At 37.4% G+C, this 21,596-nt stretch overlaps 2 protein-coding genes across 3 annotated transcripts; both read left to right on the top strand.

Annotated features, from left to right (window-relative positions):
• The first annotated feature begins 394 nt into the window (after positions 1-394).
• Positions 395-3,531, top strand: LOC131313749 (uncharacterized). Its single transcript, XM_058342246.1, has 2 exons — positions 395-807; positions 3,098-3,531. Exons 1-2 carry the CDS (start codon positions 576-578, stop codon positions 3,238-3,240), a joined length of 375 nt encoding a protein of 124 aa, XP_058198229.1. The 5' UTR covers positions 395-575; the 3' UTR covers positions 3,241-3,531.
• A 3,613-nt stretch (positions 3,532-7,144) lies between these two features.
• Positions 7,145-18,040, top strand: LOC131313558 (protein PLASTID TRANSCRIPTIONALLY ACTIVE 14). Of its 2 annotated transcripts, XM_058341930.1 has the most exons (13): positions 7,145-7,399; positions 7,791-7,982; positions 8,350-8,487; positions 8,672-8,797; positions 8,922-9,050; positions 9,711-9,800; positions 9,896-10,046; positions 14,039-14,148; positions 15,035-15,106; positions 15,969-16,074; positions 16,184-16,381; positions 17,440-17,482; positions 17,615-18,040. In XM_058341930.1, the coding sequence occupies exons 1-13, from the start codon at positions 7,343-7,345 to the stop codon at positions 17,691-17,693; spliced, it is 1,491 nt and encodes a 496-aa protein (XP_058197913.1). In that variant the 5' UTR covers positions 7,145-7,342; the 3' UTR covers positions 17,694-18,040. The 2 variants fall into 2 exon arrangements, with proteins under 2 accessions (XP_058197913.1, XP_058197914.1); XM_058341931.1 differs by lacking the exon at positions 8,350-8,487 and having other exon boundaries at positions 7,150-7,399.
• The last annotated feature ends 3,556 nt before the right edge of the window (positions 18,041-21,596 follow it).

The following is a 21,596-nucleotide window of genomic DNA, read 5'->3' as shown; positions in this document are numbered from 1 at the left end:
TTTTCATTGTCCATTTTTGAATTATGTGTTATTTTTTAATTGCTTATATCTTTTAATTTATAATGTTTTTCATAATTTTAAAAATTTTGTATTATAGAACTAATCGAAATCTATCAAACAAGATCCATATTGCATATTTTTCAAAATTCACACTAAAAAATATAGACAAAAAATATAAAAAAGACAAACAGAATAATAGACAATAAAAATATAATTTAAAAAATATATTCAAGATTGAGATAAAACCAAAACTAAAAAAAAGAAAGACCGGCCTCTAAAACCCCCGTTTTAAAAGTACTCCAGTTGGGCCTCTTCGTTTTTATTCGGGTTATCTTTACCTTACGTCGTAACACTTCGGATATCATAATCCAAACCTTTTTTTTTTTTTTTATCAGATCATAATCCAAACCTAGAAATGTAAAATTCTCGTAACCAAACACAGTCTTTCTTCTTTTTTATCGCCCTTCCTAACCGAAAACCCTTCAATTCTCTAACCAACAAAACCCTAGGAGCACCCCCTGCGACAAGGAGCTAAATAGCCCGCGGCTGCTTCTCAGAGGCAGAAACAGAGAGAGATGGCGAAGTCGTTGAGATCGAAGAGAGAGAAGAGGCTGAAGGCTATAAGGAGAGAGATTGTGAAACCCTTATACGACAAGAAGGACGAAGCTAAGCTCGCCGCTCAAGAGGCCGCCCTTGCTGCCCCCAAGCTTCCCGTACGCCTCCACAAATCTGCGAATTCCATGGACTTGATCGCACCCGAGGCTGCCGCCAACGCCACCACCACCACCACTAGCTCTAATAACATGGGTGGGTCCTTTGCCTTGATTTCTTTTATTTCTCGATTCATGACAGAAAATTCATTGTATCAGCAGTAAATTCTTTATTCAGTATGTCCGTACCCTGACAATGTTGTTGGGTTTGTGAAGCATGATTCGGACTAATTTGCGCTTCGTCGACTATTCGGGGTTGGAATAGTCAGAGGTATTACGGTAATTGATTATGGAAACCCTTAGTTATAAATGCTTGCTATACGCAGCTGCCAATAGAATTAAGCCGATAAAACTGTGTACTCTCTCCATTGAATACACAGTGAAAACTGGTGTGCGCTCAAAGTCCTGCGTTCTTTAGTTCTTGCTTAATTTTTATCCACGCATTGTGTATTTGTTGGTTTGACCGATTTCTCAACAAGTGTTACACCAAGGGGTCCTGTGAGCATGTTATATGGGGATTTGCTGATAAGAGAAAGGTGGTTTCGGGGTTTGGGCAATTTAGGCGGTATTGTATTGGTTTAGTTCTTCTTCTTTTCTTTTCTTTTTTGAAATTGTGGTTTGGGAAATGGATGTGCCATTGGGTTGAGTAAAATGGTTAAGGAAAAAGGGATTGGTGGGGAGTTTTAATCTTTGAGAACTCGATGCCATTGCTGCTCTCAACATGTTTTGGGAGGTGATTAGATTCTCATGTGAATTTCAGGTTTACTCGATGAGATTGCAATTTCTCCTGGCGTGATTGAAATTTGTAACTGTCATGTCTCTAACCCAAGTATCAACCCAGTCTACCCAGATGACAACATCATTTTTTGTAAGGTAGAAATAGGATACCTATATGTTCAAATAGACCTTGGATGGGTTAAGGGTCTTTTCCTTTATTGGCATTCGAGAGGTGTAGGAACAGTGTTCTAAAAGGCAGCCTAGGTGCTAGGCAGCGGGTTGCCACCACGATTTTCCCCTAGGCAGTTTGTTTAGGCGTTCGGGGAGGTTCGGTGGCCGCCTAGGCGGGGTTAGGTGGGGCTAGGCAAGCACCTAGGGTATGGACTCTCTAAAAAAAAACTTAATTGCAAGGCGGCGCCTAGGCGCTACGAGGTGGGTCACCGCCCAACTAGCGCCTTTTAGAACACCGAGTAGGAAAAAGTAGGGGTGCACATGGTCCGGATTGGTCCGGTTTTCTAGAAAACCAATAACCGGACCGTTTCAAACTGTTCTAGAAAATTGGGAACCAGAACCTAACCATTATATGCATGGAACCTAACCAGAACCAAACCGCAAGACCGGTCCAGTTTTGGTTTGGTTCCGGTTCTATCCAATAAGCATCCAAACATTTATTCACAAAATATGAACTCATAAAATTAAAGTAATAGGAAGATAATCTGCTGGAATAAGAAATGATGCAAGAAAATAAAAACTATCCTAATAAATGAAATTTCATCACTAAATAAATTAAGTTTAGTAAGGAAAAGATTAACCTACCAAATTCAAATACATATTTAATTACACACATATGTATATCTATATTTATCTTAGTTTTAAACGGTCCGTTCGGTTCTAACCACGGTTCATTAATTGAGAACTAGTAACCGAACCAAAATTAACGGTTCTTATTTTTTTGGAACCATAACCTGACCGTAGAACCGGACCAAATAGGACGGTTCGGTCCGGATAGGACCGGTTTTACGGTTCGGACGGTTTTCTTGGACACCCCTGGGAAAAAGTTTGGGTTCCAGCTAGTCTTTAAGGTGGAGCATCAAAATGGAGCACAATTGCAAGACTTTTGCTGGGAAGGAAGTGTCTCTCTTTCAAGTTGAAGTTTGTGTAGTAGGTTATCAAGAAGTATGGGAAATGTTATACTCTTATGTACAGGAGTTTCAAGCTTTTTTTTTTTTTTCCTCGTTGTGTTTATTTATACAATATTTGATTCGGATTATCTTCTAAACTTTACTATGGATGGGTGTTATGAGAAAAGAAATTGGATTGGTTTCTGTTTTACACTACAGTACATAAACACTAACCCGCACGTGCAAGCATCCATGTGTTAACTCTAAGAAGAAATACTAGTAGTGTGAGACATCGTAAGGTAATCAAACTAAGTCACTAAGGAGATCTGGAAGCTATTTCTTCTGGTCTTGCATGCCTCTGGTATGTTTATTTTTAACATTTTAATCTTTGTTTCCTTTGTAGTATTTACTAATCATGTGTTTCTGTTTGACTTAGCAACTTAACATAATTTATGGGAATCTGCGTTGACTTCTCATTTTTGCCATGTGCTTTCAAACATTCGTTACTATAAAGACGAACTGTAGTTCCTTACACCTCTTTTTAAACAGATATGGAGATGGCGGAGGACAGTCAGAGCATGCAGTCCTTAAAACCTGTTGCTAAAATAGGAAAGAGGATGAGAAAGAAAATCAAGATGGCTAAAAGGAACTATCGTGGTAAGGGCAAGATCAGGAAGAAGCACAACGTTTAACCGCGTAAAGCAATAATTGCTGGCATTGACTTATCCTCTGTCCTATAGCTGTTAGCTTGGTGACAGCAACATTTTGTTACGAGTCCCTGGCAGTTATGAGTCCCATGCTTGGTCTAGTTCTGTTAGTTTTTCTGTTGTCATGTCAGTTATATGTCGGTTGGCCTATATCTTAGGCTTTTCAAATCTCAGAGTTGCCATGTGGGCTTTTACTGCTTTAGGTTTATGGTTTCAAAACAGCAGTGTATGATGTTCTCTAATGCTATTACATCCCTTCTACTCTTTCTTGTTACAGAATAAGTTGTTATATTTGCTTGTCAGCTTATAGATATACGGATCTGAGAAAAACACATGAAGCACTGGCAAACTCAGATTTTCTGAAGCATTGGCAAACTAAGATTTTCTGAAAACTTTAAAGTTTTATATTGGGCATAGCATGAGCATCTTCCGTAATTGGAGGTTAGGCTTGATTGTTTCTTTGATGGGGACTTCCTTCTTTTAGTTCCTTGTTTTCGTCTGGAGGCCTTTGTGTTGAGCTGGTGGTATGGAAGTAGTTTTGCATGGTTGGGCTTTCTCAGATAAACACACAAGATGCATCAATCCGGCAAAGATAATGCGTTGATCACAAAATTCTTGAAGTATTGTCCGATTGTGGAGATAAGGAAAAAGCCCATTAAGTTTGAGTCAAAGTCGCCATCATTGAATGTCACCAGACTCACCACCTTCATCTACCTGTACTTAGGTTAGGGAGCTGTGATATGGACACAGATATCCGAACATATAGCTGAACAGCTCGACGTACATGAACTCCACATGAAGCATGTAGGACTCATACACATCAAAAGTCTGAACACATCCTTCTCCGGATATTTGTGTTCCTATCATTTTCCATACTCTTGCAGCATATGATTAGGGCAGTCAAATCAGGGTATGGTATATAGTTCAAATCAATTCACACCATTTCAACTATTCCGAAACAGATGGTCAGTTGCATTCACTTGTTTCAACTGCAGCAGGATGAATTGAAAGGGAAACTAGATGTGTACTTCTTGCGGGAGGAAAAACTAGCAGACATGTGAACCAGGGAAACAGCTAAATTTAATTCACACCTTGTTTTATGTGTGGCTTTTCTTTTTTTTTCTTTTTTCTGGATTATGAAGTTGTGTTTCCTTGATCCACAAATTCAAGTAATAAATTCCTAGATCCACAAATTCATGATGTAAATACATTCTTATAGAAAAGTACAAAGGAATTTTCTTCTTCAAACAGATAGATAGGATTCATCGGGGAGCACGGGCGACTCCTTGTATACTCATGAAATTCAATGAAAAACATTTTTAGACTAATAAGGGAAAGTGACGGCCAATGACGTGTTATGGTGCCGAAATTTGGGATTGAAAAATAAAAACCTCCCGTCCCGCAAAAGAACCGGCAGAGATCTTGATCAACATTTCCTAAAATGTCACCATTCAATACCTCTTAGCCCCGCTGATTTCGGCATTCAGTCCCTACAATTTTTGCAGAGATCTTGATCAACATTCCATTTGTAACCGACACACCATCCATTTGTAATTTGGGCTCTCTGTTTTCCTAAAACCATAATAAGCGAAAAACTAGACGAGTCCGTCCTCCATTGGTGCAAACTCCGGCGAAGAACGACTCATCCATTCCTCGTTCAGTCCTTCATATCAAAAGCAACAACCTCTCGCCGCTCTTCGCTGCCACTCTATTTCTCTTCTCGCGATATGTTCTCGTTCAGTCCTTCATATCTAATATCTAATATCTAATGTTTTTGTGTACTCTCAACTCAGTTATTAAGGAGATGGGGAATAGTTGTTTACCCTCCCATGTTAATGGATTGTTATGAGGGATGAAGTTTTCAGGAGAGTTGAAAGCGGTAAGATTTAGGTGAAATTACAATTTGATTTCCTTTCCGGGCAAGCGGAGTATGTCTGGATGAGTTATGGTTTGCGAAGAGGACAGTGGTTGTGAAATGGTTTACTCACCAGAAATTCCAATGATCATGCGGTTTGCCACTTGCATTGTCATCTTTGTTTTAATGCAAACAATCATGAAAATTTTATGATTTTCATGATAGTTATAGTCCTGATTTTTAGTCTCAGTTCTCATGGTCTGCAATTGTTAACTAAAGACCCAATTTGATCAAAATCTTGATCTGTAATGGAAACATCCACACCAATCCTCCACTCTCTATCCTCTCTCCCTTAATCGAGACCACTATCGTCGCCCAACTCATCCGGCCCACCGTTGCCGTCAACTCCATCGTCGCCGACCGGCACAGTCAAACCCATCATCAACTGTTAATTGTAAGAATTGTATAATTTTTGTACTACAAATTGAAGTGAAGAAATTGGGTTTCTTGATTTTCACCCCTGTTTTTATCCTCTGTTCTCACTACACTTATGATTCATGGTAAATTATTAACATCATGTACCATGAAATGAGTTTGTTTGTAAACTTTGTAAGAATTAAACTTGAAATGTTGAAATCGACATGGTAATTTAACCATGAAATACTGATCATGATTCATGATAATACCTGTTTTGATGGTAATTTAACCATGTTTCATGGAATAAGATCAATTAAAAATGTGACCTTTTTGGATAATACGTGAGCATTTTAACATGATTCATGCAAAAATATGGTCAATTTATCATGTTAATTTCATAAAACATGGTCACTTTTATCATGTCTGATTGGTCAATACCTATAATTCACAAAGCTGATAGCCAAAGGCCTATTCATCATGAACATTAATTTAATTTTTTCCAGGATTCTAACAATGTGGGATGACTCGAACAGACATTTCATGGTGATGGTGCTAGTGATTTAGCATGAGAGGGAAAAAAATAATAAAATTTGTTTCATAGTAAATGATACAAATAATTTATCATGAAACTAAAACCATCATAAGTGCAATGGTTATTAAATTTCATACGTGGGACCTTATATACCGGGTTAAACTTAAGATAACCTCCGCACTAAATGGAACGAGAAATCAGTGGGATTTGTTTGTTAGATATTTGAAATTTTGAAAATCCTCCTCTCTTCCCCTCTTATATCTTGTTTAATATGTTTCCATATTCATCCAAATCCCACTAATTTAGGAAACAATAAAAGTCCCTCCTTCCCTCCCCCCCCCTCTCTCTCTCTCTCTCTCTCTCTCTCTGTGTGTGTGTGTAAAATAATATAAAGGATAATAATGGTAATTTACATAATGTACGGATGAAAATATAAGCATAAAAAGTAAGAGGGATGAAGTCTTACATGATATGAATAAAGAGGATGATTATTTAAATTTTCTTTGAATAATTCAATCAATGAAAAGCCATGCTTTCTAAAATTTTTCCCACCTTTCTCTTTTCCATTGGGAGGTGTTTCCACAGTAACATTTATAGAGCAGGCGTGCGAGCGTAAAAGTGATTTTTAAAATATTATAAAATTATCAAAGTCAACAGAGCATGAGTTATGTGAATGAGTTAGAGTGGAAATCAATTGATAAAATGCGTTAAATTTTTATGCTTAGTTTTGATTGCTTTTTGAAAAAAAATTATCAATTCAAAAAATATTCATTACCCCTACTTTCAATCATTACCCACTTTTATCTCTAATCATTATTCTCATTTTTTTCGATCTCTCTCTAATCATTACTCTCATTTCTATCTCCGCTCATAATTCTACAATTTTTTTTACAAACTCATCCAAACACAATATTAATATTTTTTCAATAGAAACGAGATATTAAAATGTAGGAGTACAAAAGTTTTTAGTGTTTTTTTTTGGGTGGAAACGGGGCCTGGAGTAGCAGGAGATTTAATTAATTAATTATTATGATTTTGATCCGAGCAGGAGATTTAATAGCTAAATTACGAATATCACGATTTTCAATGTTTTTCAGTGAGAGGATAGCGTTTTTCCCCCCTTTTCGACTGCAACTCTCACCTCTCCTGCTTCGCTTTTGCCTCTTCCTTCCGACCTCTCCCTTTTCGCAAGCAATCCCAGCCAGATAACACCCAATAAAACCATTTGAAACATCACTCCTCACACCTTTGAATTACAATACGCACGCATACATTTACTTGTAATGGCTTCCGCCGTTCTTCTCCAGCTACCCGCCCATCTTTTCTTCTCCGATCTCCAGGTACCTCTCTCTCTCTCTCTCTCTCTCTCTCTCTCTCTCTCTCTCTCTCTCTCTCTCTCTGCATACATACATAGAGATATAGATGCTTGTTTTTGGGTTGTGGGTGAATTGTGCAAACTTGCAATTCTGAACTTTGCTGCAATTCTTTGGGTTGAGGGATTTCTAGAGAAAATCAAAGAAATGGAGATAAAAAATAACATGTTTAGATGACCAAAGGGATGAGAAATGGTGGAGAGAAAGTAAGAATAGGTGAGAGTACACTTTCCCTCAATTTCTTTTATTCTCTCTTGAAATCTCCCAATCCAAAGGGGGTGTTTAAGAGCCCATTTTGTTTCTTTTCTGTTCTCACCTACTTGAGAAATGTAATCTTTTCTTTTCATTTCTCTCCTAGTTATCCAAAGGGGCTTTTAGTGCTTCCGGGCATGGATGGAGATTATCAGGAGGGTCCATTATCACGAATGGCACCGGCGAAAGCAAGAGAATTCGACCCATCCGAGCTTCCTCGGCTGTTACAAACCTTCCTTCTCCTCCTGTTGCTTCAGCCCGTCTCTCTCAGCCTCCCCCGGAGCCCGATGATTCTGAGGTAAAATTACCTTAAAACCCATTTACCCCAATCATCCCCCAGTTTCCACGTTTCTCTTTTCAAAGAAGCTTTAGTACTTATTAATTGCGTTCACTCAATCCTTGTTCATAAATAAACTCGTGTTCCTTATATTCATGTACCAGTTAAGAAATAGAGAGGAATTCCACTTGGATTTGTTACAACTGAATTACAATATCTTTCTTATCTAACGTGTGACTATTTTCTAAGCTATTCTGGATTTAACTGATATGGACAGCTGCAGTGAGCCATTGTCATCATTTGCCTATTTATGTGTCTTGAGGAATACCCTTTGAATTGCAATTGAACTTAAAAAGAAAAAAAATTGTTTGGGATTTTTGCTCAACAGTTGGAGCCAGCCGACCCCGATTTCTATAGGATAGGATATGTTCAAAGTGTTAGAGCTTATGGAATCGAATTCAAGGAAGGACCCGATGGCTTTGGAGTCTACGCATCAAAGGATATTGAGGCAACTCGTCGCGCTAGGGTCAGTTGCTCGCTTATTGAAGTTCATTGAATTTTACTTATCACGGTTCATGTCATTGGTTTTAGTTTTGTCTACATTGTGATTTTGTTTTATTCCAAATTACAGTGATTGTAGAAATTTCAATAGAATTGCAATTGACCTCTTTGCTTGCATTATAATGTCGTCTTTTCTGCTTACCTGACAGGTGATCATGGAAGTTCCATTAGAATTGATGTTAACAATAAGTAAGGAGTTCCCGTGGATGTTTTTCCCTGATATAATACCTATTGGTCATCCCATATTTGATATCATTAACTCAACTAATCCAAAGGTACCGTATATCCACTCATCGCAAACTTATTTTCATGAGTTTTTCAAACATATTATTAGAGCTACATTACTCTCTTCTTTTTTTTCCCATTTCGTCTCTTACAATTTGAACTTTCCTGTGGCAGACAGATTGGGACCTTAGGTTAGCATGTCTTCTTTTATTTGCACTCGACCTACAAGGTAACTTTTGGCAGTTATATGGTGACTTTTTGCCAAGCGCTGATGAATGCACTAGCTTGCTCCTGGCTACGGAGGTGCATGTAACTTTTGTATACTATTCATTCTATAGTTCTGTCATTCAGAATTTGAGTTCTAGTTTATTTCATCAACATGGGCGGCTTTACTAGTGCTTGAGGGGGTTCAAGCGAATCCCTTGGGTTCAAAAAATGTACTAAAATTTTGTAAAATTTTCAATATAATTTGATTTTTCTTTGGTACTGTCTCTGGGTCATTCGTGCATAGCCAATGTAACTGAAAATCTACTTAAATTTGTAACTACATAGATAGTATATGACAACAAAACAAGATAAATCAAGGTCAATTTATTATTAATCAAATAAAAAACTTTATTTAAGATAGAGTTTTCCATCACAAAAATTTTCTGTACAATTTTGTCACCGCTAAACCGAAATCCTGAAGCTGTCCTTGTTCATCAATATGGTAAGTATCCATGGCAAGGAATGCCATGCATTGGTTATTGTACCACTATTTTTCACCGTTCTTTTTTTCCAATTATTTAGATTCGGGACTTGAGACATATATCATTCGAATCTAGGATTGTAGCCCATATTTAACTTTTTTATTATCAAATGACATAAATGGCTCATCCCGTTGAGTCCTGATGAATACCTTTGAAGTGCTTGCCCAGTACTGCCTAAGAACTCCCATTCTCTATTTTTGTTTATAACTTTTAGGAGGACCTTTTGGAGCTACACGACCATAAACTTGCTTCAACTATGAGGGAACAGCAGCGACGAGCCTTGGAATTTTGGCAAAAGAATTGGGTATGAGCAACCTGTTTAACCTATTTCATACGTTGTTACTAATTTTACTTTTGCAATCTGTGACTCACTAGTTTGGCATATCGTCTGTATGTCAGCACTCTGTTGTACCTCTTAAAATAATGCGCCTTGCTCGCGAACCAGAGAGATTCCTTTGGGCAGTGGGTATGGCACAATCTCGATGCATTAACTTCAAACCGAGGATTGGTGCACTAATTAAAGATAGAAACATGTTAATCCCTTATGCCGGTGAGCTTCTTCAACTAAATTTGTGTCGTTTAATGTCGAGTATTGTTTCTACAAGATAATTTTTACCATAGTTAGGCCTGGATAAATGATCAATATTAAATCTATTTCTTATTTTGTAAGATCTTACTTCTACAATTGAATTTGAGTTTCCCCCTAAGTTTACTTGCATTGAGATGATTCAGCTATAATATATTGATCGAGTGAAATGGACTTCGATGACAACCACTTTCATGTGGTATGGGCTGAAAAAGTTACGAAAAGACATTTCCACAAATGAAGGGAAGTGGTCCCCTAGGTAACGAAACTTGGTGGTACAAAGAAGAAGTCCAAAATTAATCAAAACAATTAAGAGATTGTTACAAATTCCTCTGATTCTTAAACAAGGCTGACTATATTTCTTGCATATTCCTATTTATCTCAATTCGCTCCAGTTTAGTAGGATTTAAGTCCAGTGGATGTTTTGTTAATGCTGTTTATGAAACCAGACAAATAGAGAGGAGAAACAAACAGAGAGGAGAAACTGGTATGTGTTATTTATACTTAGCTGATTACAAAGCTGGGTTAAATAACCCTAGGAATGATACAAACCAAACCAAATCAAACCGAGCCTTACGTCCAAATCATTTGGGGTCAGCTACGTGAATCCGTTTCCTCCATTGGACTCTGTCAAGTGCCACTTGTTCACACAGACCCATTATACTCATATCTTTGCGCACTACAGCATCTAATGTCAATTTAGGTCTACCCCTCCCCGTAATATTGCTACCTAGAGCTATCCTATCCGCTCTCTTAACTACTGCATCTTCTGGTCTACGGTAGATATGCCCAAACCACTTTAGCCTATTTTCCCTCAACTTCTCCTGTATAGGTGCTACACCTACTATCTCACGAACTGTTTCATTTCTAATCTTGTCTCGTCTAGTCTTACCACACATCCACCTCAACATTCTCATTTCTGCTATACTCATTTTGCTCACATGGTTCTTAATAGGCCAACATTCTGTCCTATAAAGCATCGCTGATCTTATGGCAGTTCCATAGAATTTTCCCTTCAATTTTGTAGGTACCATCTTGTCACATAGTACACCAGTAGCGCTTCTCCACTTGAGCCACCCCACTTGGATCCTATGGATCACATCATCAGCAATCTCTCAATCTCTACTAATAATTGAGCCTAAATACCTAAAATGATCACTCTTTGGTATCTCCTGGTCTTGGATCATCACTATTTCTTCATGCGCACTACTGGTACCACTAAACTTGCACACCATATACTCAGTTTTACTCCTACTTATCCGAAAACCCTTTGACTCTAATGCTTCTCTCCAAATTTCTAGTTTCGTATTAACACCTCTAGCGGTTTCGTCTATGAGGACAATGTCATCTGCAAACATCATACACCATGGAATATCCTCTTGAAATTGTCTAGTCAATTCATCCATAACTAAGGCAAAGAGGTATGGGCTCAGGGCTGACCCTTGATGCAATCCTACGGTGATAGGAAATTCACTCGTTTCCCCTACTGGCGATCTAATGGTAGTGACGGCACCTTCATACATGTCCCTAATCACCTCGATATACCCTTTGGTCACTCCTTTTCTCTCCAGAACCCACCATATGATGTCCCTAGGCACCCTATCATAAGCCTTTTCTAAGTCTATGAAAACCATATGGAGATTCTTCTTCTTTGCTCTGTATTTTTCTACCAATCTCCTTAATAGGTAGATAGCTTCCATGGTTGATCTTCCTGACATGAACCCAAACTGTTTCTCTGACACCGTAGTCACCATCCTCAAGCGATGTTCAATAACTCTTTCCTACAACTTCATCGTATGGCTCATCAATTTAATACCTCTATAGTTGTTGCAGCTTTGAATATCCCCTTTATTCTTATAGATAGGTACTAAGGTGCTCTTTCTCCATTCGTCGGGCATCTTCCTAGTCATAATAATCTTGTTGAACAACTTCGTCAACCAAGTCACCCCCAAGTCACCTAGACTTTTCCACACTTCAATAGGGATACCATCTGGTCCTAGGGCCTTACCCGGTTTCATCCTTTTCAAAGCTTTAACCACTTCGAACTTTTGTATTCTTTGATAAAACTCATATTCTATGTTCTCGCCAGGTACATACACTTCCTCCCCACCAAAGCCTCCTTCATGTTTCTCGATTAACAACTTATCGAAATACGACTTCCATCTATCCTTGATTGCCTCGTTTTTCACCAACACCACCGAATCAATATCTTTTATACACTTAACTTGAGAAACGTCTCTAACTTTCCTTTCTCGTAGCTTAGCAAGTTTATAAATAATCTTTTCTCCATCTTTACTATCGAGTCTAGCGTAGAAATTCTCATAGGCTTTCAATTTAGCATCCATAACGGCTTTCTTAGCTTCCTTGCTAGCTTGCTTATAGCCCTGAAAATTTTTCACATTCCGGTCCTTTTGCCACTTTTTAAAGCACTCCTTCTTTGCTTTTACCATGGTTTGAACCTCGTCATTCCACCACCATGTCTCCTTAGAAATTGGACATTTTCCCTTCGACTCGCCAAGAACTTCTTTTGATATTCTTCTAATACCGTCAGCTATCGTATTCCACATATTGTCACTATCGCCTTCCACTCCCCACCGCACTTCTTGAGACATTCTATTCTTGAATACCTCTAGTTTCGCCCCTCTTAGGTCCCACCATTTAGTTCGTGGGCATCTAGTTTCCTTTCTCCTTCTATTATTCTCCTTGAGACAAATATCTAACACCAAAAGTCTATGTTGTGCTACTAGACACTCTCCGGGAATAACCTTACAATCTTTACATGTCAAGCGGTCTGCTCCTTGAGCAAGAAAATAGTCGATTTGGCTTCTATTGGCTCCACTCTTAAAGGTAATTAAATGCTCATCTCGCTTCCTATAGAGAGTATTCCCAGCTATAAGGTCAAAAGCTACCGCGAAATCTAAAATCCTCCTACCACCTTCGTTAAGGTCACCAAATCCAAAGCCACCATGTACCTTCTCATACCCTTACTTATGCACTCCCACATGACCATTGAGATCGCCTCCTATAAATAGCTTCTCCCCAAAAGGTATTCCTTGAACCACGTCATCCATTTGCTCCCAGAATTGCTCTTTAATAAGATCATCCAAGCCTACTTGGGGTGCGTAAGCACTAATAATATTAACTATACTCTCTCCGATCACAAGCTTAACTAAAATAATCTGATCTCCTTTTCTCGTTACCGTAACTACCGAATCTTTCAGGTGTTTATCTACTACGATACCTACCCTATTTTTATGTCTATCCTTACCCGTATAGTAAAGCTTATAACCTGTGTCCTCTATCTCCCTAGCTTTCTCCCCTACCCACTTAGTCTCCTGAAGGCAAACTATACTAATCCTCCTCCTAAGCATGGTGTCAACTAGCTCCCTAGTCTTACCCGTTAATGTCCCTATATTCCAAGTTGCTAAACGAATCCTATAGTCCTGGGCTAGCTTCTTTACCCGCGCTCGTCCAGGCACGCGCGAGAACCCTTGCTCACTTATCACCACACCTGGGCGCCGGTGTGGCACCCCTTGCTCATTTTTCGAAGCACCCGAAGGTAGGCACAACGCGTCGCTTAAAGGGAACGCCCTAGCATGTCTCGTAATCATATTTGGATTCATGTCATAAAGATCTGACGGGTTTTTTTTACGTGCTGGCTGTCAGCTACCTAACGCACAACCCTCTTCCTTTATCCGGGCTTGGGACGGGTTGGGAAATAAAGATAAGACTCTAAGCACGAACTAGGTGGAGTTTAAATAACCCTAGGAATGATAAAAAATTTTTTTGGTAAACCTAATCAAACCTAATCTGCGCCCTAAATAATATGATATGATTACGCCTAATCTTTGCCATAAATGGAGAGATACACTATGATATGATTGTGGTATGCCGGTATGATACAGAGATTACATTCCATTCACAGTTTATTGAATAGACTTAATCCTATTTCGCAGACATGCTAAACCATTCATTTCAGCCAAATTGTTTTTTCCATTGGCGTTTTAAGGACCGCATGCTTGAGGTGATGATAAATGCTGGACAACGGGTTGGAAAAGGAGAAGAGGTGCACCTTTTTGTGATCATTTTATGCATCTATTATGTAATGGGTGGACTGTGTGGTAAAAATATATTCTGCTTGTAAATCCATTTCGTCATGCTAGAGTTACCTTCCTGAATTAGATGAATTAAGCCTTGCTACAATATAGGAAAAATTTCCTATACATAGTTCTTCACAATAAGGGAAGGCCAATACCATCCAAGGCTATTCATATAAAATACTTGTGACAAGTTATAGTTGGACTAACCAGAAAAAGTTAACATGGATATTGTAATGGTATTGAAGTTTGTGATTTTTGATCCATGAACTAAAGCTGTGTTTATGATGATATTAAATATTCTCTCTTTGAGTAAAGTGGCCAAAAAATTTCTCTGGTCAATAAAATCAGGAGGTTATCCTCCTTTCGTTCCTTTGATAAGTCCTTGTTTATGCTGCTTTGATATTGTCATAATTTTCAGTAGCGAATTTCCTGTCTCAATAGATTTGACAGTTGCTGATTTATAATGAGCTGTCCGCAAGCGATGCTACGCATATAGGAAAGTTTGATTTCTCTCTCTTAAATCCATCTGTATTTATGCTGCTACCTCTCAATTTGATTCTACTTCTAGCTCATTTTGATGCTAAGAACATTTGATTGATATTCCGATGAAAAATTTAGTCCTTAATGGATGTAAATTGTTATCTTTTACCTCTCAGCTTGATCAGAAGTTGCACTTTCTGTAAGACTTGTTATTTTCTCGTTCAAAGTCTTGTTATTTTCTTGCATATGTTTGTACTGCACAAATGAGAGTTCATTGTGATTGTGTATGTAATGATAATATATGGCTGACCTTCATTAGTGTTGTTTACCTCATGGAGATAATATACTAACAGTTTCGGAGTAGTAATGCAGCTAACAGTCAATTACATGAGTTCACAGAAGAACGACATGTTCATGCAAAGATATGGATTTTCATCGCCGGTGGTAATTTCCTCTCAGCTCATGTCTTTGCTAGAAAGAACGATATTCAATTTTATATTGTTTTATGAAATAACTACCATAGAGCAATGCTTTCGTGTAGCTTCTTATTTTGAATATATGGTGGTCAGAGACAGATGTTAATTAGTTATGTTGATGTTGGGTTGTGAAGATATTCACATGTATGGATGAACCACATAGGCATACATATGACATTCATTTGGAGAGAGAAATGGCTTTTACCTAGTTTTTTAAAGATGAGGAGACAAGACTAGGTTACATGGTAATCCTCCCTCCAATAACTGCTTTTACTGGTGAACTTGTATCATATGATGAGATAGTCTTTTCCATTTTTCCAGATAATAAGCAACCATATACGACCTGTGAACCTGCATCACTTAGCCCCACTTGTGTGGGTAGTGGTTACTGGTTACTGATTGGGTCCTATCAGGGATCTTCTTAGCAAATGATTATGAGATCAGATGAGATTGATCATATCTCTTAAGATTTATCTGGAATAGTGGAATTTCTTAAAACGGAATCTCATAGTAAACAAGCATCTTACGTTCCTATCATGTTAACTTTCTAGGTTAGAAACTGTAATGGGAGGGAATTTGTTGCGCTATTAAAAATTATTGTTTAATCAGTGTCTAGTTTAGATCAATTAATTTCCTCAATTCAGCCACAATAATAGATATGTGTAATATCTTTTGGTGTGTTGCCTTTAGTCGTCTTTTGTTGAGTTAATGGAAAGAAAGAAGCAGCCGAAGAACTTATCTATTGGAATTTTAGAGACTCGTCTTATGCTTATTATCAGTCATATTTCTTGTAATTAACACTGCTGTAATCTTGTTTTTGTAAAATGTAGAACCCCTGGGAGGTGATCCAGTTCTCTGGCGACGCAAAGATTCATCTGGATTCCTTCTTGTCAGTCTTCAATATATCTGGTCTTCCCGGGGAATATTACCATAACAGTATGGTCATATGAATTTTCTGTTCATAAATGTGGTCTACTAGTGCTTATCTGACATTCCTCACTAACCAGGTTTAGATTTATTGTCAATCTGCTTATAACTTAAACAGGTCAGTTAGGGAGTGATGCTGAGGGCTTCATTGACGGAGCAGTGCTAGCAGCGGTGAGGACATTGCCCACTTGGTCGGACGGGGCTGTGCCTCCGATCCCAAGTGCTGAAAGGAAAGCGGTGAAGGAGTTACAGGAAGAATGCAGGCAGAGGCTTACAGAATTCCCCACTACTGCTGAGCAAGACATGCATATCCTAGGTAATATATCAAAGAGGTGCTGGCTAGTACCCCAAACCTTCATCATCCTCTCAGAGGTTTTTGACAGAGTTGGTCTCATTGAATTGTTTTGCGGTTATCGTGGGGCATTGTAATTCACCTATTCTTCTTAAGCATGGATATGCTCACTAGGGTCTGTTTTGAGCATCAGGAATTAAAGAATTTCCTTCCTTTTTATGTTTGGTTCCTACTTCAAGAGTAAAAAGGAAAAATAAACAAGAGAAATTATTTGGAAACTTTTTTTCTTCATCAGAGCTCCCTTCATTTCCGTTCACTCTTTCTAATTCCTCTTTTCTTTTTCTTTGTTAGTTCACTCTTTCTAATTCCCCTTTTCTTTTCCTTTGTTAGTTCACTTTTTTTTATTTATATTCTCTCATCTTTCCCTTCACAGCTAAAGAAACCTGAAGGGAAAGTCTACAATACACACCCCTTAAAATGGCGTACCATATGCACCTATTTTGTGGTTCATTCATAACATTTTTGAGTGTTTCGTAACTTTTGTTCTAGAATTCATAACTTTTCAGTAGTACGATTCGTAACATTTTCATTATGATTCATAACATTTTGGTGTATCTCGTAACCTTTTTACGATTCGTAACTTTTTAACAATACGATTCGTAATATTTTCTCTGAAATTCATAATATTTTGGGGGTGCATATGATACACACCCAAATAATGGATGTGTATTGTAGTCTTTCCCAAGAAACTATGGTTGTTTTTCTTCTCATTCTCTTTCCTTTTCTTTGCAAACTTGCATACTGAAAAATAATTTACTTTTTCTAAGAGTTTTTCCTTAATGTTTTTTCGCTTTCCTTTCTCTTTCTTTCCACAAGTTCCAAACGCATCAGAGATTTTGCCTGGAGGTTTGTTATTTGCTGGCGGCTAAGAATTTGCTTTCTTCCTTTCAGTGGTGTTGCACTCTCTTGAAACCCTAAGGCCTCAACACACCATTACTTACTCGTGTTTGAATCTAATCAGATCTCTATTGAGAAACTTTAGATTCTTTGGTTTTTATTTTTGGTATTATTTTTGCCAACAGACTCTATGCCAGAAGCTAGGAGGACACTTGAAGCTGCAATCAAGTACGTATCCTACCCTCTTCTGCTGATCTGCTCAACTAAACCCCACCCATAAGCTGCTTGTTCCAGAGCTTCGTAATGCAGTGAGAATTAATTTAAGGCGTGATATACTAATTGCAATGTTCATATTTTCAGGTATAGATTACACAGGAAAAGTTTCATAGAGAAAGTCATCCGGGCATTGGATATTTATCGGGACCGGATATTGTTCTAATCACCTCGGAAGTCCCAGACGATTCTGGTTAAATTGCCAAAACAGGCACTGTGTTTTAAGTATACATGGGCAATTGGAGTAACTCCTCCATGTTTTATCTTGCGAAACTCATATGTGGAGTAACTGGTTATGTTCGAGTATGGGATAGTGCAGTTAGGTAATTTTGTCATTTCTTCGGAATTTCATTTCATCATTCATTTTGCTAATGCCCGTTTGTTGAACAAGGTATGTTTCAGCACAAGGAATTGGCCTCTGGATGATAGCTTACGTAGGATTGTTGAAAAAGCTGAATCTTTGCTGGGAAATTAGAGAAACTTAAGTAATTAAGAAGAAAACTGCAAGAAAAATGGTACCGTGCGTATTTATTTATTTATTGATTGTTAGTTTGTTCTTTATCCAAGAAAATCAAATGAGAATTTTGTGTTTTTTTTTTTGTTTTTTTTGCTTTAGACATATTGTTGAGGAGACTTTTGTGTAAGCTAGTTTATCACGCTCGACGCATGTGGAAATATTTATTGAGTGTAAATTTCATCCACATTGGGTGGAAAACCTGGGTTTCCCACCACCATCAATTGTGGACCCCACCGTGCATATACTATAGTAATCTGAATTGTTAATCTTATAAGGCTCGCAAAGTAGTACATTTTTACAAAAAATCAGATTCATTGGACATGGATAGGTATATAAAAAATTGAAGTTTGGTTTAAAAATTGACGGTAGATAAGTTTAAAGTTAAACTATCCATAGTCGTCTATTTTATAAACTAGAGTAAGATTTAATTTTTAATATACCTATCGATATCTAATAAATACTATGATTTTTTTGTGTGAATGTACTACTATGCGAGCCTTACAAGATGGATGGTTCAGATTATTGAAAAAAAATACACGGCGGGGCCCGCAACGTGGTGGAAACCATGGAATTTCCACCTAAGGTGGAAAGAATTTTTTCTCAATATTTATATGAAATTTGATGAAATAGTTTGTTGAGCACAATCGACAAGTAAAGTATATGGTCAAATATAAAGATCCGTTTGATTAGCGAGATAATGATAAAAAATGTAAAAAAAAAAAAAAAAAAAAGCACTTAACAAGAAAGTCCTCGAAATTGGTAGAAAACAAATTTGCCCATACAATCTTCTGAAGTGCGGTAAAATGTCAACTCTCTGATTTTGTATTATTAGGTGAGTAAATTTCCTTTGTCAGTTACTACAAGGAACCAACTAGTCATTGGTGTCCTTAACGGCATAAACCCAACTTGAACGTTGGGTATTGCCTAAAAGCCTCAAATGGAACTGATCAATTATTTCCTTCTATTAATACAGTGATTGCATGCTATTACTCCTCTCTTGGTATGTATAGGAGATAGCTTGAGACAAAAAGTCATCGACTTTACAGCTACGTAATACATTTGTGTGAGATTATAAAATAGTAACAGAGAGCCATCTATCTTTATCAATTTCATTGGGTCAGGGAAATTGAATATTTCAAATTATATTCTTGAGTGCGGTTCATGCACTATATTCGATTTGAACATACGGGTGGTTCTCGATTCGCGTGGAAAGTTTTAGCTGCACACAAAACTTTTCAGAGATTATTGCATCTTGGAATGGAGCACCGATCTCTACCTGGTGCATGAGGGGGCGTTTCTTCTCTTAGGACGGTGCGACACACGTGCTTCAATCCACAAGCTTTTATACACCCTATTTCTCTTTATTGCATTATTATTATTGCTTCTTGTTGTGTTTTTTTACAGAAATTATACAGTAGTTATACAATTTTTGCTACATAGTTCAACATTTTAGAAGAAAGACATGCTTGAAACTTGACATGATGTGTACATGTTTATAGGACAGGATATATGGCTTAATATTGCAAATATGTAAGGGCTGATATAGCTAAAATTTTGATATATAGTTCCTTCAGGAAAAAAAGGGATAGTAACCAATAAATATTTTTGTCCGTGGCCTTATTATGGTTGGAAAAAAAAGAAGAAGAAGCTAAACGTGCACTTCTTCCTGTATCACTTCCTAAACTTATGGTTAGATGTTTTATAATATTGCAAACTGCATTGCATGTACTAATTTCTACTAGTCACATTAGCATAACTCACTGACTACTCACATATGATATGCTTCCTGAGAAGACTTATAATAAATATATATCTGTAACGCCCCGATATTTTAAACGAATATCGACAGTATTAGTTATTATTTTTCAAAAAAGATTTCTTTAGTCAACCAAATATACACGGATGTTCCAACATGGATTTCTTTATTTCAACCCAAATTGAAAATACTACGCATTTATTCAAGTGATAGGTCCACTATAGATATTTCATAAGCCCACAAGTCCACCTAATAGTTTTGTAAAGCCACAAGTCCACACAACCTAAACCCTAGGGTACCCTATGAAAGTGCCTAAAATCCTAAACCCTATGAAAGTGCCTAAGCCATTAAAACTCTATAATAGAAAAGTACACCTTAAAACCTATAAAAATGCCTAAACCCTCGGGTACTAGATTACCCTACCCTAGGGTACCCTATCCTATAATAAAAAAGTACACCCTAAAATCTTATGAAAGTGTCTAAACCCTAGGGTACCCTAAAATAGATTAAGACCTTACAAAATTAATAGGTGGACTTGTGGGCTTATGAAGTTCACATAATGGACCTAAGACTAATTTTCTATTTATTCAAATAGAAACATTTGTCTGACAAGCATTGAGCCGACTTCTACTAGAAGATACTGACTCAATTAAAAAATATATATACTTATTTAACCTAAACAAAATATGACATTTTATTGAAGTAACTCCAGAGCTACTCTAGTCTTGATACAAATCTCAAGCATACTTGTTCTCCGCCCTTGATATTCCTCCTGTGTCAAAGTGTTCCACTATTTAATCCTGCACCCTCTGGCAAATTGATCGTCGAAACAACTGATTTACCAGAATACAAACGTATCCGTGAGTGACAATTCACCCAGTAGAATAATCCAACCCAACTACCCTTTTTACTTTACAACTAGCAAGTAAACAATATAATATTGATGTGAAAGAGGAAAACAAAAATTTCACACATAAACCAATTTATTACTATCCATTAGCCTGACTTGTGATCTAAGATCTCATCCGCAAGATCCTTCCTCTCCAACCGCTAGTCATGCCCTGTCTCATGAGGTCACTTCCTTTTGCTGTCGCGGATTACATCTAAGTTATGTACCAAGCGTGCATCCTTCTCATTACAAATAAAGGGAAAGCTTATCATGCCATGACATAACTAGGGTTCGCCTATCTTAACCACCACTTTACCATCACTACTGGACTCCCACCAGTTTGGAGACTGGGCCCCTATTAGCACCCATCTCAATCCAAATCATCACTAGACTTCCCATCAGTTTAGAGACTGGACCCCTTTTAGCACCCATCTCAATTCACATCTCAAAATCCGCCTGCAGGCAATCCAGATCATAACTTGACAACTTTCCAGTTTATCCTTTACCTAGCAACGTCTAGGTGAATTCTATATGCAAACCAACCCATGTCTCTAAGTCCAGTCTAGCACGTATATTCATGAATCGAAACAACGATCAATAAGATACAATTCATTGAAACAACAAGAATATGATGATATCAAATAAAATTACATAACATTTTATGAGTGGACTGTTGCCCTTAATCTTGTATGGCACAAACATTAGCGGTTTGGATAATCGTTATTTTAAGTAAAACATAACCAAAAGTGTAATAATTAGAAAATAAATAATTTAATAAATAAAATATGCTGAGATTAGTAAAATCTTATCTTAAGAATACAAAGAGTCTAAAAAAAATTATCTGGGCATTTAATAATGTTATTCGTAAGGTCACAGAGTTGTTTCGATTGAAAATCTTATTATAAAA

The sequence above is a fragment of the Rhododendron vialii genome, chromosome 13a (genome assembly GCF_030253575.1).
Source record: "Rhododendron vialii isolate Sample 1 chromosome 13a, ASM3025357v1".
Taxonomy (NCBI): Eukaryota; Viridiplantae; Streptophyta; class Magnoliopsida; order Ericales; family Ericaceae; genus Rhododendron; species Rhododendron vialii.
This window is presented reverse-complemented; position numbering and strand designations above follow the sequence as displayed.

Coding starts and splice junctions, on each gene's coding strand:
- LOC131313749 (XM_058342246.1), top strand. CDS start 576: ATGGCGAAGTCGTTGAGATCGAAGAGAGAGAAGAGGCTGAAGGCTATA. Junction 808..3,097: donor CACTAGCTCTAATAACATGG/GTGGGTCCTTTG, acceptor CTTTTTAAACAG/ATATGGAGATGGCGGAGGAC.
- LOC131313558 (XM_058341930.1), top strand. CDS start 7,343: ATGGCTTCCGCCGTTCTTCTCCAGCTACCCGCCCATCTTTTCTTCTCC. Junction 9,051..9,710: donor GCTTGCTCCTGGCTACGGAG/GTGCATGTAACT, acceptor TATAACTTTTAG/GAGGACCTTTTGGAGCTACA. Junction 15,107..15,968: donor ATGGATTTTCATCGCCGGTG/GTAATTTCCTCT, acceptor TGTAAAATGTAG/AACCCCTGGGAGGTGATCCA.